Source organism: Penaeus chinensis, chromosome 38 (assembly GCF_019202785.1).
Source record: "Penaeus chinensis breed Huanghai No. 1 chromosome 38, ASM1920278v2, whole genome shotgun sequence".
NCBI lineage: Eukaryota > Metazoa > Arthropoda > Malacostraca > Decapoda > Penaeidae > Penaeus > Penaeus chinensis.
The window spans coordinates 24,459,589-24,476,725 of NC_061856.1; the positions used below are offsets into that span (position 1 = coordinate 24,459,589).

The 17,137-nt window shown below is 37.7% G+C and overlaps 1 protein-coding gene across 2 annotated transcripts in view; it reads left to right on the forward strand.

Moving 5' to 3' along the window:
- The window catches only part of LOC125045784 (ARF GTPase-activating protein GIT2-like), a 32,658-nt gene extending 20,737 nt beyond the window's left edge, over positions 1-11,921 (forward strand). Inside the window, exons 11-16 of one of the 2 annotated variants that reach the window (XM_047643225.1) lie at positions 1,286-1,342; positions 3,112-3,282; positions 4,599-4,736; positions 5,076-5,183; positions 5,460-5,600; positions 7,662-11,921. In XM_047643225.1, coding sequence (XP_047499181.1) covers positions 1,286-1,342; positions 3,112-3,282; positions 4,599-4,736; positions 5,076-5,183; positions 5,460-5,600; positions 7,662-7,856 — 810 coding nt within the window. In that variant the 3' untranslated portion in view covers positions 7,857-11,921. The remainder of the gene's footprint in view (positions 1-1,285; positions 1,343-3,111; positions 3,283-4,598; positions 4,737-5,075; positions 5,184-5,459; positions 5,601-7,661) is intronic. The other variant, XM_047643228.1, reaches the window with a different exon arrangement.
- The last annotated feature ends 5,216 nt before the right edge of the window (positions 11,922-17,137 follow it).

Consider the following 17,137-nt stretch of genomic DNA (forward strand, 5'->3'; position numbering starts at 1 on the left):
CCTGTGATGACATGGTCACATCACCCGCCCTCAAGCCAAATTTTTATAACGTGATAGCCACGTCACCTGGATCGTAGAGGTTAATGAAGTTTATCTTGAGGAAAAAGGGGAAAAATATTATTTCATTGTTTATTATTGTTACAACGCATTTCTTCTAATTATTATTTTTTCATTAATTTAATTTTGTATAAAAATAAGTTGTTTCATTTTACCAAGTACATTGAATATGGCTTCCTGAGGAAGCAGATGGCACCAATGAATTTTCCAACCTGAGTACCTGATTCAGCTTGGGAATTGGCACTGCCCTATAAATTAAGCCAGAAAAGTTTGTTGAAAAATGGTAATAGTAGGGAAGTTAACACCAGGAATTTGATTTATAATCCTGTTATATTTGCCTTCATTAGTTCATCAATTTGACCCATGTCAACTAAACAGTCGGCAGATTGATCAAGAAATTCTTTGAAATTAAGGATGGAAATTGTGATCCCAGATTATGATAATGGCATTGATAATATTCATATTCTAACAGTCATGAGATGATTGTAGCAGCTACCTATACTGGATTAGATATAAAGCATTGATCTACTGGTGGATTTAAGGGAAAAAAGAATGTGTGTATATAAGAGAACTTTTACATTGTCACAAGAAATTAGTCATGTACAAAGAAAACTCTGTGCAGTGCTTTGATTATATTTGATGATGAGAAATGGAGATTGAGTAAATGATATGGAAAACTTTGTCAATTTATCTTTTTGCGTGTTTAGTGTAGTATCTAGCAATGGAGCACAAAACTACACTTTCATTATTTTTCATTTAAGATGTAAAGAATCATATAATAACTTTGATCTTTAGTTTGATAACTGCTGTAAAAGACATTTGGAAAAGGTAGCAGTAGAGTTTTGGTCATCCCTTTAGAGTGTAGTATCTTTTGATTAAGATATTTAATTATCTTCACTAGTAGTAACTTGACCTGTAGGAACCAATAGGAAAAAATGAGTCAATTCTAATAGATATACTTCACTTCAATTTCTTACCCTCTCCCAGGAATCACCTAAGTGTTCACCAAAAGAAAGTACCATTAACATCTGAATTGATTTTGGGAATTTGAAGGTTTTTTGGTGGTGTTGTAAACCCTAAGCTCTTGAGGCATGGTAGTGTGTCCCTTCGACTGGTGTGGTAGCTTGGCCTTCACTGCCTCAACAATTTCCCGGCTTCTTATGAGAGTTGGAGGTGTGCATGCCTTTGCTTTCCCCTTTGGTCATAATATGATTCTTGCTTTCTATAGGTGCGTAAACTGATCCGTGAGCGATTGTATCTCCAGTCTACATCGCCTCAGCGCAAAGTTAGTGTTCTTTCTTTTTCGAGTAGATTTTTCATGTAATGGGGTTAAATGTTTAAACTGTATGTTCAGTAACACATACCTGGAGGTAAAACATGATATGGTGCTTGCCTTGTTTAAAAGTAATTCCTCTAAATTGTTTATTTATTTACCTATTTTTGGTGCATGTTCTATAAATGTGAAGATGCAGACGAGTAGACGGGTAGACAGTTCCTTGGTTATGGGATGCCTGCACTTCACGTTCGGAATTCAGAGCAGTGCTGTTCTCTTTTAAACCCTCCCTCACATAGGGCGTATATGCATGTGTCTTTGCTCTTATATGAGTTTTACTTGTAAGATGAATGCTGGATAGAAGATATTTATACTTTCCATACTGAAATGTAAGTATATCGACGATTATATATCAACCAACAAATGTCTTCCAGTCTATAAATTTCTATACATAGACATGCGCGCGCGCGCGCACACACACACACACACACACACACACACACACACACACACACACACACACACACACACACACACACACACACACACACACACACACACTACTGCAAATACAGTTAACCAAATAGATTGAGATTAATATGCATTTCCATAGAAATACATTGAAATAGATAAATATATAGCTGGATAGATAGATAGATTCTTGTAGATATAAAGCTTGATAGCATTATTCAAGTTTCTAATGTTCTTTCACAATGACTGATACTCAGCCATAGAATACATTTTTCATTCTTTTTAAACCCGTTTTGTACTTAAAAATTCACCTCAAGTAGTTTCGCTGTTGGCACCCGGGGTTTCTCTGCTGAATGGAAAATTTGCAGGAGGCATGAACCACTAACTAGCCTTGTAGGAGTTCTCGAGGGAATCTGGGTGTCTGCTTGCAAGATTTTAAAAATTCTTATTTAATTTTAGATATATACACAAGCACACATTCTTCTCTATATACACGTATATGCATACCCTTACAAACACGTATACACACACACACACACACGTATACACACACACACACACACACACGTATACACACACACACACGTACACACACACACACACACACACACACACACACACACACACACACACACACACACACACACACACACACACACACACACACACACACACACACACACACACACACACACAGAATATTTATATACATTTTCTTCTTTTTCTTGTTTCTTTTTTTGCTCTTTCTACTTTCTGTGCTATTCTTCTCTTGCCTTGCCTTTCATCTTTCTTGTAGTTTCCTTTGTCATCTATTCTTCTTTTTTGTCTCATTGCCTATTTATAATTGCTTGTTTGCTTTATTTGTGTTTTTTCTTTGTTTTTCTATTTCCCCTTCATTATGGGATGAAAAGAGAACAGCACATCTTATTTTAGCAAAGATGATTATTTGTTTTTTTATATTTTTTACAGTTCTTAGTATTTGCTTGTTAACGGGAGAAGTGCTTTTAGTTTTAAGGGTTTTTCAAAAGGTTCTTCTCTGGCCCTGTCTTCCTTTTGTTACGCTCAATGAACAAGGTAAATGGCATAATATATTTAGCTTGGTGAATAATTCTTTATTGAAAAAGAAAAAGAAAACATGCATATGCACATGTGTGCGTGCGCACACACACACACACACACACACACACACACACACACACACACACACACACACACACACACACACACACACACACACACACACACACATACATACATGTACATGCAATAACAAATCATGACGTATTTTGAATATCATGTTTTTATGCCAGGTAAAAAGTTTGCGGGAAGAGAACATGAGTCTGCGGTCGCTGTATGGGAGTGGGAGTATGTGTGGGCCTTTGCTCCCCGCGACCTCTCACGTGGTCACGCCCCCTCCCCCTCTCCTCCCCCTCTCCACCACCATGACCCAGAGTCTGCACAATGGAGATGTTGACCCACAGGTACGTTGCGGAGGCTGGCTGGCAGTCGGTTGACGGGCTGGTGATGAATGAAGTATTGGATAATTTGGCTGAAAAGATCGTATTGTAGTATATATGTATTAGTGAACCGATTAGTGGTTGACTGTAGGTGTAGCATGTATTCTGTTCAGGGGTGTGATGTTTTGTTAAAAGAAAGAAAGTAGTAAAAGCATATAAATATTTTCACGCGAATGGGTAAGCTGTCAATTTTGAGGTGAAGGTAAAATTGACAAATGTAACTAACTGTATTGTCCCTCACTGTGCTGCTAGGCTTACAATATTGTGGTAAGATGCTGTTGTTAATGTTGCTCGTGAATTTTCATTTCATTTTGATTATTTGTTATTATTTTATCTTTTTTTTTTTATATCTTGTAAGAATTTTGAACCCTGTTTTGGCTATTACCAGTATGCCCTTCTTGAGATTTTAGGTGAAGTGGATTCTGTTCCCATTCTTGTTTTCTTTTAAAGATTTTATTTGTCATGGAAACAGAGGTCTAAAATCCTATGTTATGGACTAAAGCTTCTTTACTTACCAGTTTTAGTCTTGGCAATATTATGGTGAAGCATTTGTAAAGTAATAATGGCTAATGTTTTATGTTTGTTTGTTTTTGCCATAATTGCAATTAGAATTTATTTTACACGGTATCAATAATTCCTTGGAATTCATATCTCATATCTCAATGTTGATGGGAAAATGCTGTCTCATTTTAGATTTTTTTGTAAAATGTTTCTGCACATGGATGGCTCTGCTAGTGCTTAGCCACAAAGGAGTCAATTAGTAGACCTTGTGACCTTACCTGATTTCACCTTTCCTTTAATTTACTAATTCTATCAATTTTGATGGTGTTATTATTATTATAGACATTACCACTGCTATAATGTTATTGACATTAGTAGTGTGCAATATAAGATAACATTAAATATTTTTGAAAAGCAAGGAAAAGGGTAAACAGGGAGACAAGTAGCACTCGTAACTGGCTCCCGTGTGACTTCGTACAAGTGGAGCCATCTGTGTGTAAAAACAATTGATAAAGTAAATTCAAAGTGGGCATGACATATACATGAATGCCATGCCCATCAGTTCTGGGTTAATACATTTTGGAAAATTACATGAGAAAAGTATTAAATACTTGCTACTTTATATTTTTATTGGCTACTCCTACTGTGTCACCACCTGATAGTTTAGAATGGAGAAAAAGTTCTAGGGAGCAATATGAATTTGCAATCTTTAAGGGAAATCCTGTCTTAATTGAGCAATAGAAGACTTTGAAGGCATGACAAAAATTGATATATTCTAGGTGAGTTTGCGAACCGGTAGAGGTCCAGCCCAGAGACCCTTCAGCATGTTTGAACAACGTCAAGGTCTCCCCGGTTCTGTTGGGACCTCCCATCACATGGACCAAACAAGGACAACATCTTATCAGCTGAATACTATGGTAAATATCTTTTAGGACTGCCTTTTCATAGAGCCCTCCCTTCCATTCCCCTCGCTGCCCCATCTCTCAACCTTTCACATTTTGTCTTCTCTATTTCCTTCCCCCTTTCCTCTTTCCCACTATTCTACTTGCTTTCTTTTCACCATTATTCCATCTTCCTCTCTCAAACTTCCACCTTCCACAATTCTATACATAACTTAACTTTTCCCATCCCTCCCTTTTCTTTCTCTCTCACTTTTCTTATCATTGTTGTTTTTTTATTTGCTACTGCATATGAACACATTCCTAGAAGTTTTTAGTGAAGACAGTAGCTACTATACAGATGTTGCCTTGTTACAGCGTGGATCTGGGGAATATGACAACACTCGCACTGGAAGTCCTAGTCTGGAACCCACGGAAACCACACCCCTGAATCCTACCTACACGTCCTTACCAACTCAGGAGGAAGTATGTAAACACATTTGTTATTCATGAAGGTTTTGAGGTTTGTATTTTGCAATTAATGCATAGACTTTTTAGTAGGTATTAAGGTACTTATGGTTTGTGTTTCTCAAAGAAATTTAGTCATTATTAAATAGGATTTTTTTTTAAGGAGAACAAATGAATACTTGTTATGTAAAAGAATATCACAACCTTTAGCTGGACTTAATGTTATGCTCTCCAGGGCAGAATCCATTTGTCAAGGAGGAATTGCTTTATATTAATATGCCTTTTTTCCCTTAGGTTGTAAGAAAGACAGAAGTTATCACAAAGAGGATACAAGAGTTGCTCATATCAGCCCAAGAGGGTCGGCAGGACTCCTTTGTTCCATGTGCCGACCAAATCCATTCAGCCGTTCTTGACATGGATTCAATCTTCCCAAAGGTACATAGGCAGTAGAGAGAGAAAGCCTCATGGGAAAATCCCACCCCCCTCCCCCAAAAATTGTTTCTAGAGTTACAATTATTTTATACAGAGCTTTATTACAGAATAAAAAAAAAATAAAAAACGTGCTTGGTACCCAAAAGGAAGTTCCTGTGTTTAGCAGACCAACGGGGGGATAAAATTTCATCAATATGAATACAAACGGTCACTTGCAGAGTCCTTGGCTCCGGGATTTTCTTTGCATAGGGTAGTGTTGTAGGTATTTGTTTTTTTTTTGTTTTTTTTTTGTTTTTTCATTTGTTTGGTTGGTTGGTTGGTTGATTAGCTGGTTGTCTGTACTATTATTTAGTGAAAAGGTTTGATATGGATTTGTGTGTGTGGGGGGGGGGGGGGGGGCAGCTTATTGCAGTATGTATAGTTTTTTTTCCCCTCCTTTTTTTTCTTGCTCAGATTCTTTTCTTCTTTTCTCTTTTCTTCCTTCCTTTGATTCAGTCCTTATCTTCTTACTTCATCTCCTCCTCCTCTAAAAGTTGGGCAGTGGAGAGAATAACTTTTTTATATGACATGCAAAAATATATGTAAATTATCTGTAAATTGTAGGAGTTGAAAGTTCCTTGTCCTGTTCAACCTTTATCCAAAACCAGGTTGGCATTTCATATAAAACAAACTGATTTGAATTATTTGCTTTGTGCTGTTAGAGTATTTGAAAAAAAGTTTTGTTGTTTTCTGTTATGACTTCTTATTTATTATATTTTCCCTCATAAATTGGTTTTGCTCTGTCTGTTGAGGGTTATGTAATCAGACTTAGACAGATAGATGGCAGAGTGTTACTTTCCTTCATTGCTTCGTAGAGAAAGTTATTTGCTTCATAGTGACGTGGCTAAATAACACTCAGAACCTGATGATGGTTCCTAGACAGTCGGTTGTACAGATGAGCAGAAACCTTTCTTTTCAGCACATATTCATATTTTTTTGTCTCTCCTTTACCTCCTTCTCTTACTTTATCTTCGAAATCAGTTTAATGAAAAGAGAAAAGAGAGCATTAAAAAAAACTCATTCTGCGCTCATTGTGATATTTCGGACTGTTACATTCCTTTTTCATTTTGTTTGCAGCGGAATGTCACAGGCATAATAACACAGAATTGGAATCTCCTTCCACCTGAATCTCTTCATAGCTACACTTGTTTCATGTGAACTCTCTTCTTCTGATTGTTTGTCTTTCCCTGTATCTATAGTAGTCAACTCGTAGAAAAGTAGAATGTACGAGGAAGATATGTTTTGATGTTTTGTTTTTTCTGATTTTAATGCATATATTTACAAACAGGAAAATCAAAATAAGTTTAGAGGACTCAAGGAATTTTTTAAAAGGTGAGGCAGCAAAGTTGTGTTAAAGACATTCATCCCTCAGCTAAATTAAGTGAAAGTCCGTGTCACTAGACCGCACAGTTCTAGTAGTTGCTGCAGCAGATTTGCTCTAATCCTGCGATAGAGTGCAGAGGAAAGCTTCCAATGCTTATTAGTACGTTATGTCTTCAGTCTAGACCAACTGTTTGCTTGCACATCTGCCAGACTTCTTATTTTACTTTTGTATTACTTTCTGTCTCCATTATGTATTATTGGATTCTGTTGTACTATAAAAGTTGTTTGGTTATTTTATACATGATTTTATTGATGAAAGGTATTTTATTTATTTCTTTGTAACTGTTTTCAGGTTTAATTTGATTTTCAGGAGTTCACTTGTGTTAGAAGGTTATATGAATACCATCATGTAATGTAAAGTTCGATTCCTAGCCTATGTTTGCTGCAGTCATGTACCACATGGAAAAATTTTGGCTCCTGTGCTTCTTATGCTACCCTGAATTGAATTAAGTAGCTTTGCAAAGTTAATTTACCGGCTTGTAATATTTTTCTTTCAGCTTGAGATAATCGTTTTGAATATATCGGACATACTGACAAGGAAGTTCATTCTTATTAAATTTTGAATACTTTATAGTTATATTTTTTTTTCCCCTTAGATTAAGCAAACATGACATCTTTCTGAACATGGCTTTTCTCTCACAGACTCGGTGCTCTACTGGGGTGCAGGGAGCACTGCGCCAGCTGGTGAGCAGTGCTGGCCGGCTGCAGAATGAATGTCGTGGCCACCTCTCCTCACACTCGCACACTCTTGACCCAAAGTTTGTGACACAGCAGGTAATCCAGTGTGCATATGACATTGCCAAAGCTGCAAAGCTTTTAGTGACACACTTCCAGTGAATATTACGTGCTCACGACCTGTAGTTCAACGCAGATGAGGATTTCCCACAATGGGAGAGTGCCAGATTCATTCTGGTCTGAAGAACGTCACGATGACATGGGTCTCGTTCCTTTACCTGCTCCTGTACATTGGCCTGAGGGTCATAATTCTGAACATAAAACTGTTATAGTTTATATAGGCAAAAACCAAAGGTTTTTATGTTTATTATTTTCATGATTATATATCTTTCCCTGCAGCTTTGTGACTGTTTTGGGAACTGTAAAAGCTGATAGGGTCATGTACCTATTAGATATGTAGTCTCTGTCTATTCTGATGTTCCTGTAGTAATACAGCACAGTTTATTTCTCAAGTTATAAATACATTCTCTATGCAGAATGTTGTATATGTATCCCAGTATGCAAAATGGAAATAGTTTTGTCCATAAAGTTCTGTGTGGCCAACCCAGACAAGAACTTACAAAATAACGAGGAGAGTGTTTGCATTTATTAATCTTTTTACGGATGGGGACTAGAAGCATTAATTATTATTTTGGCATGTGATTGTTAGAAATACGTGATGAGTCCCCAGAACTTACTTGGTGGATTAGTGTAAGAATAGCAGATGGATTCGATTCCATAAATTGTTAAGTATATGCATATTTGAGTTAGTGGTATTATTGATTTCTATTTGTTCTATAATAACAATGTGATTGTAAATGTGATCGTTAACAAGAACAAGAACAAAAGCAGAATTTATGTATTGCATATATTATTGTAAGATAAAATGATGGATGTTGAGGAATACATTGGTGCTCATAGAAAGCAGTCATTGATGATTGAGGTGATATATTTATTTTTTTGCAACCGGGGTATGCTGGTAAGCTACAATGAGGCCTGTGGTGGTGCCTTTATGAAGAGAATGGACTCGTACAGCTTCAGACTGTGTGAATAAGGGGAGCTCTTCGGAAAACTTTTGTTAGGCTTCGATTTTATAAATCTGTCACTGGGAGTTGATTGGGAATGGATTGAATTGGTGCTCTTGGGATCCTATGTCAAAAAGCATAAATAAAAAGTATATCATTATAGAAGTTTGGCTGATTATGCTATAAATGTGATATGTTATGATGCAACACTCATGCAAAATGGGGCTAGACTGAAGTGAATATAAGAGCAATATACGTTTGCAATTTTTTGCTCAAGTAAGCATTTATGGATTGTTCGGCAGTAATACTCACAGAGGAAGTCATACTTCAAGCAAAGGAAGTCAAAGGAGTAATAGCATAGTATTGGCTTTTGTAAGCAGTACTTGTAAGAGATAGCTTATGTGTTTTACTTTGGAAAAGGAAGTTTTGAGAGACAAGTTCTAAATTCTCGGTATGAATTACATTAGACAAATTGTTTGTATACTTAGCATTCATTTCATCTATTTTCTTTTCTGTATTAACCCCAGTGGGCAAGAAAGTCCATGAAAAGCAGTTTAAAGTACTTTAGGGGATGATTTGTATGTATATATACATTTTGGAAGCACTTAGTGGCATCCGAATTACAAGATGGTATTGGCATGTAATATGACCAAAATTTTACGTGTTATTGTGCCTTTAAGGTTACGCCTTTCTGGAGCTATCTCAATACAGTGTGCTAGGTGCTTTACAAAGTAATGTCTTAGAGGAGTATCATAGAAATGCTTGCCTAAATTAAAAGATATTTTATAACTGTTGCCTGTGTGCGTGCTGCCAAGTCACTGTTGTCTGAGCCTGAGTGTGTTTTAGCAGGATTGCTGACAGCATGACATGGAAAGCTGTTCTGAATCTTCCAGATGCATACTTAGCTCTGCTTTTATACAAAAAGACAATGTTTTTTGAAATCTGAGGATATTTTTTCATTGTAAGGGTTACCTGCTAATAAACTGTTGATTATTAAATTTGTTACTCCTCAAAAACAAGGGGGATACCTAAATTAAGACCAGAATTCAGGAAAGTAATTCCAGTTTTTAGAACACTTAGCTGACTGACATGCAGTTGGTTTGATCCTGTATTTCAGACTCAGGTTGAGAGTACTCTAGGCTACTTTGTGTTCCCCTCAGCTTCCATTTTGGTTAACAGTACGTGACAAAAAATTGTAACTGTTATGAAGCCTCTTCCCCTCGAGTGTTTTGTTGTAACCAGTTAGTCCCACTAACAAAAAAAAAAGAGATTAAAAAAAAAAAGAGAGAAACTATTAGTACTTTGTGGTATAAATCCTTTTGCCCCCATGTCCAGGAGCTTAGTTATTTCCCTGTGTCTTCCAAATAGAGGATTCATGTTGTTGCAGTGAATACAGGTTCTATGATGTTAAGCTTGAGTTATAGATCAGATGCTAAGGCTGATTTTTTAAATTGTTGTTTAATTATTATTATTTTTGTTGTTGTTGTTATTCTTATTGTGTCTTTGATGTAATTTGTAGAGAATCTTGGTAGTTTTGTATGAAACGACAGGAGAAAAGAGAGAAAAAAATATTCAGGATTAGCTTTTCTTCATTAGAAAAGAAAAAAAATATACTATATTTTTGTGGCTTTGCATTTGTAGCTTTCAAGATTTAGATAATTTCAGCAAAGGCCGAAGTAAAAGTGATGCACTTGATTTTTAGGATAAAATTGTTTCTTTTCTTTTTGCTTGAGAGGACTAATAAAAACCTTGTATAGATTCTTCCCTAGGCCCTTTATATAGGCAGTTTATAATTCTTATGAAATATATTTAAAAGTGATTCCACATGCACAGAGGCAAAGCAAACTACCCCCTTATGTGTTGTACAGAATTATTGCAGTGTTTACCTTGTATCCAGCTCATGGTTCAGATATCTATTGCATTTATTAGGTCATATGTTAATAACTTGGCAAGTAGGTGAATTTATCTTTACAGTGTCATTATAAATAATAGTTACATTTTTTAATAGGTTGCTGATGTTATAAGGAAAGAGAGAGAGAATAGAGGGTGATTAATATTATTCTAGGAGTTGCTATTTATAGCAGCAGCTGCTTGTGTTTTCTCTTTGGCTTAAAAGAGGCAATATTATCTTATTGCTTCAGTACAGACGACATATCAGCAAAGGCAGCAGTCACTGATAGTTCATTCATAGCAGTTGTGCAGTTATCATGGGAACAAATCTTTTACTTAGTCAGTATCTGAAGTCCCAAGCACTAAAGCAAGAATGGATCATTTAATGAGAATTGTATACGCATGTGCCATGTGGCCATGCCACATTCATGGTTATAAGATTTCTTCTTTTTCCTTCTTTCTTTATAAAAAGCACATTCTTTTCTTTCACATCAGAATGCATCATTATATGAATAAAGTTGCCATGCTGCTCTTCCATCCAATATTGCTGTGGTCAAGATAATCATTTCAAAGTCAGACTTATAATCAGCTACTTTTCCCGTAGCATTTCAGAAGCTGATGCTGATCTAATACCTATATTTCAATGAAGTAACCATTAGATATTTTTGGATTAAAACTGTTAATTAGTTGACCTTCCTGTTGTTGCTGTTTTGCAGCGGTAACATGAAGGAAGTGAAGTAAGATTTTGTGTACTTGTAAAGAAATATTAATACTATGGCATCTAACATTCCTATGTTTGGTCGATAATAGAAGCAGTAATACTGTGGTGTTCATTAAAAGTTCATAAACTCATATTTATATGCTTATTTATATAGTTAAATTTGAAAGTATTATATTTGCTGCTGCTGTAAACAAAAGATAAACATTGTGCGTATTTAGTAGTAATGGAACAATTCAACCACTGCAGAAAAAAGCTGACAAAAGGTTCTTCCAGAAGGTTCAAAATGCTCTTTCTCATACAAGTTGTTCGGATTCCAGGCTGTTCTACAAATCTGTATTTTTTTTTTTTTTTTTTTATTCTTTTTTTTTTTTTACACTAGGAGAGTGAAGGATCATCGTTCCAAATGTGTGTCGTTGTGAACTGCTGTAATTCCACAATAACTGAGTAATTAATCTCTTGCCAATATGTAATTTTATCTATTTTTGTGAATTAACTTTCATCTGTACATATTCCTCTTTCCCTTCATCGTTAATTAACAAGAAAATTTTGAACTGACCTGTTGTTATTTTCCTCTTTGTGTGGCTGCTGTAAAGCCAGGATTATATACAGAGTGTATTATTTTGAGAAAAATGTGTTTACGGTTTGCTAGTATTTCTTAATGATTTCATGATTCAGAGGTAGCTCTTTTGCACCTCTCACTCTGTAAATAAAGAATATTCCTAGAGTGCAAGTCATGCAATTTGGTATTTTTATTTGGGTCAAATGCAGAAATTTATTATCAAACAGTTGTGCTTACAAAGTGTACAGGAGCTGTACTGAGTATACATAGTCAGTTCATAGATTTAGCTGCTTTTCTAGGAATCAGCATGTATATTTTTAAGCTTGCAATTAAGAAATAAAACCTATAGCTTCCAAGGATTAAATATATTTAATAAACAATATGTAACTAATACACACTTATTTTTATGGCATCTTCATTTTAATATTTCAGACACTAACTTTTTTAGGTAGCCTACTTGCATTATGCAGTTGAGACAAAAAAAAAAAATGTATATATTTAAAAACAAAAGAATTTGTTTATGGAAGTTTTATGTTTTGTCAGTGCATTGTGAGGATAACTAGATTTGTAATCATGATAGGGTGAGGGAAAATTTATGAAGTTCACTGACTATTTTATTTTAAAACTTGCCTGCTTTAAGTACCATCACCAGCAAATGTAGAGTGTCATACCTGTAAGAGGTAGCAAAAAGCATAAATACTATAAACTGAGTTGTAGTTGAAATATTACACAATTATAAATATTCAGACCTGGGGATATTATTAAAAAGCTGACGTATTTTTGCTAGAAAAGTAGCTGAATCCAGATTTGTTAGTCTCCCCAATAACCTTTCTGTATAGATAAAAGAAAATAAGATTTTTTTTATTACATTATGCCAATTAGTAATAAAGTAAATAAGAAAGAAAGAAAAAAAGTTTGTAACAGGAAAGCACATTTTTAAAAAGTTGAAAAATATGGGAAAATCTGAGTCCAAGGGATATTATAGGTAGTTAAACAGCTACATCTTGAGAAAATGGCTGTTTTCTCATCCATTTTATGGTATTTCCTCTATTCTCTGGTCATGCTGATGAACATATTGCAAGTATAATCAAGTTTGTGTGACTGCCTAAGCAGTGACAGAGTTGAGAATTTATTGCTCTCTTATGTTTTGGTCAGATCTTCTGAATCTTCCTGTAAAATTGTTAATATAGACCTGTGGGATCATTCACTAATCCCCGTTCCTTTTCATTAGTTGCTGTATGATCATAACCTCTTTCACAAACTAGCTTCTGTGAGAATAAGTTGAATAGTACTTTTTGGGCAGATTTCTCTTGGGAATGCCAGCAGATAAAACAGCTGGATTTAATTACACATATTTCAGTGCTAGAGAAACATCACATTTGTTATAAACCTTAATTTTTTGTATTTTTGGCCTAAAAATCCTGGTATGCCTGTTTAAGGTCTTATTTCTTTGGTTTGTCCCCCCCAATCCCTTGCCCGTTGTTGTCGTGGGGGGGCTTAGGAGGTGGCGACTGGGACCCAATGCTGGGGAACTCCCCAACCTTGAGACTCATCCCTCGACTCAACAAATTTTGCATGGTCTTTTTTTCCCCCTCCTACTTTTTCCTTTCTGTCCCTTCACCAACCCCTTCTACTATCCACTTCCTAAGGTGTGAGAGCCGTGCTGAAAGGATGAAAGGCTGACTTTGTGCCAGTCCTGAACGGCCTGAGGGAGCCATGGGCACGGTATTCCCCTGCTTTAGTTGTCTAGCCCTTACCCCTCAAGCGACCCTGAGGGGTGGACCGTTTCTCTCCCCAACATACTCCAGGCTTATCATGGCCAACAATGAATAACCTTTAACCATTAACCATACCATTATTAGAGGCAATGAGCTTGCCTCTTCATCAAATAGCTCCACCAATTCAAACTCGGCCGATTCCCTGACCCCAGGCTCTCCTTTGACCACGGCTCTGAACACTACAACTAATACCCCCTCCTCAATGCCGACTAGTACAGTATCCACCCTAATCAACACCCCAGGAGACATTTCTACTCCCAACATGCTCAACTTCAACAACTATACCCCCACAACCTTCTTCATCAACTACCCCATCCTCCCTTATTACTACCTTACAACCTTATTGTCCACCTCCCCATAACACTACCTCCCTCAACACTACTCCCTCTTCCACATGCCCCCGTCCTTCTACTACCCCCATCTCTACAAAATTCTTATATAATCTATTTAGCTCAGCCAAATGGGACCGATTTTTCGTGATCCCTCCCACAACTTCTCACACTTTCTGCTTTGACAACCTGTTTTCATTCCTCAAATGCATATACATCCTTAACTTGATCTAACCCCTATACATTACCTTACCCAACCTTAACCCTTAACCCATTTACTCGTCAATTCCTTTGCCCAACTTTGACAACTAATCACTAACTCAACCACCCTTCACTACCATTTACTATAGTGCTACATGACCTTAGATGTCTAGCACATTTATTTTGCTTTTAACCATTAACCATTAACCATTCTTTGGTTTGTATTGAAACCATAGAGGGATAGGTACCAAATGGGGGCAGGGGAAAAAGAGAAAACATCTTTATTCACTAATATGCATCAAGTCTATTCATATAATAAAAAAAATAATGAGAATAAGCATACATTTGCATAAAGTACTAACCATAAATATTTCTACTTTACTCGAGAATAGTTTGGAGGCCCTAGGTACAGAGCATGCAGGGTGCTACGCAAGAAACCCCAGCTTTAGATTTATAGGCATGCCAATCTCAAATCAAAATCATTTTCCTGATCCAAAGGTCCTTATTAACCTACTCATGGACCCCCAATCCTTGCCCATTGTTGTCATAGGGAAGTTGGGCTTAGGAGATGGAGACTGAGACTCAATTGGGAAATATCCCCTACCTTGGCCCCCCTCATCCCTTGCTAGTTGTCATAGGCGATCGCTCCTACCTTGGACCTCAGCTCTTGCCTCAATTCATTTTGCATGGTCTTTTTTTCTCCTCCTTTCCTTTTCCCTCTCTTCTTCATCCCCTTCTGTCCACTTCCTAAGTTGCAAGAGCTGTGCTCGATAAGATGAAAAGCTGGCTTTGTGGCAGTCGTGAACAGTCTCCAGGAGCCATGGGCATGCCATTCACTTGGTTACTTGCCTAGCCCTTACCCCTCATTGGGACCCAGAGGGATACACTGTTTCCGCTTCCCATCTATTTCAGGGTCACCATGACCAATGATGAAGATTTTTTACCCTTATCACAGGCATTATGACTTGCCCCTTCATGAACTAGCCTATCTAAATTTGATTTCATTGATTTCCTGACTCCTGCTTCTCCTTTGATCACGGCTCTGACCGCAGATACTAATATCCCATCCTCAGTGTTTGCTGTTGACTCTATACATTCTGAATCATCTACCCAGGTCATTACTCAACCTCCAGAATACACCCCTTCCTCTCTCCCAACATCATCCACTCCATCTACTGCACAGTCTTCATTGTCTTCCTCCCAACAGTACTCCCTCTCTCCATACCACCCCATCTTCCTTCCGCCCTTGTCCTTCTACTGCTTCCACCTCTGCAAACCTTTTGAATGCCCTTTTTGGCTCCACCCTCCAATACCTCTATTCCAATTTGCTCTACATTCAAAGTATTTGCTGATATCCATCTTGCTCCTCCTCAGGTTCCCCCTACCCCTCTTCCTCCCACTCTCCCAAAAACCACCCCATCCTCTCCTCCATGTGCATCACCATTCCCTCTTCCTTCCCCATTACCCCCCCAATCCCTTGCTCATTGTTGTTGTGGAGGAGGGTGGGGGGGTTTAGGAGGCGGAGACTAGGACCCAATGCTGGGGAACTCCCCTGCCTTGGGCCTCAGCCCTCATTTTTTTCCCTCCTGCTTTTTTGTTTCCATCCCTTCTCCAACCCCTTCTACTACCACTTAATAAGGTGTGAGAGCCGTGCTGAAAGGATGAAAGGATGACTTATTCTCCTGTTTTAGTTGTCTAGCCCTTACCCCTCAAGGAGACCATGATGGACTGTTACTCTCCCCTACATAATCTAGGCTTACCATGACCAATTATGAAGATGTACCCTTGTTAGGGGCAATGAGGCTTGCCCCATCATCAAATAGCCCCACCAACTCAAACTCTCCCAGTTCCCCGACCCCAGGCTCTCCTTTGACCACGACTCAGAACACTAACTACTACCCTCCTCAATACCTACTAATACATTATTCACCCAAGTCAACTACCCCCACAACCTTCATCAATCACCTCATCCTCCTTTATTACTACTTTAAAACCTTATTGTCTACCTCTCCCTAATAATACCTCCCTCAACACTACTCCCTCTTCCACACGCCCTGTCCCATTACCCCCATCTCAACAAATATCTTAAATACTGTATTTAGCCCAGCCAAATAGGACCGATTTTTCGTGAACCCCCTCCCCCACCCACAGCTCTTTACTTTGACAACACTTCTCTTCCATCAATGTCTCCAAAAACAAGTCAGCAAAGTCTCATTCCGTATCCGACCTGATCGTTCTTGTCTCGCCACAGTTACATCTGGAAACCAAGCTATAGCATTATCAACTCTAACTGATCTCTCTGGCAACCCCATTTCTGAAGAACCTCATCCAACCCTCAATACTTGTACCAGAACTGTCTCTTTCTCCCCAGCAAACTGCCCTATTTCTAACAAAAATTGGTCAAACTGTGGAGAAGACTTACTCGCCTGCCTCACGGATTATGATGTGGTATCAGTACAGTGCTACTCCATTCCTCCTAAAGGTCATCATAAGAACCCCAACAATATTGCCAAAATTACTTTCCATAGCCATGACCTTCCCTTTAATGTTTACATTGATGGAGAATCCCTCCCTGTCCGACCACATCAACCTCCTCCCCGTCAGTGTCAAAATTGTTGGCGTTTAGGACATGCTGCCAAACACTGCCATTCCAAAGCCCTATACCCTCTATGTGCTTAACCTGGCCATACTTGATCAAACAGCTCTACACAGTCATGCACATGTACCAACTGTGGCAGCTCCCATAATATATTTTACAGGGGCTGCTCCACCTACACGTTTGAGTCTGAGGTAATAACTCTCAGATTCTGACTTAGTCTCACTCTGCGTGAAGCCAGACAGGAAGCTCGTAGACAAGGTTTTTCTCTTACACCCTTCTCCAGTAATGTCGCTCACTCTGTT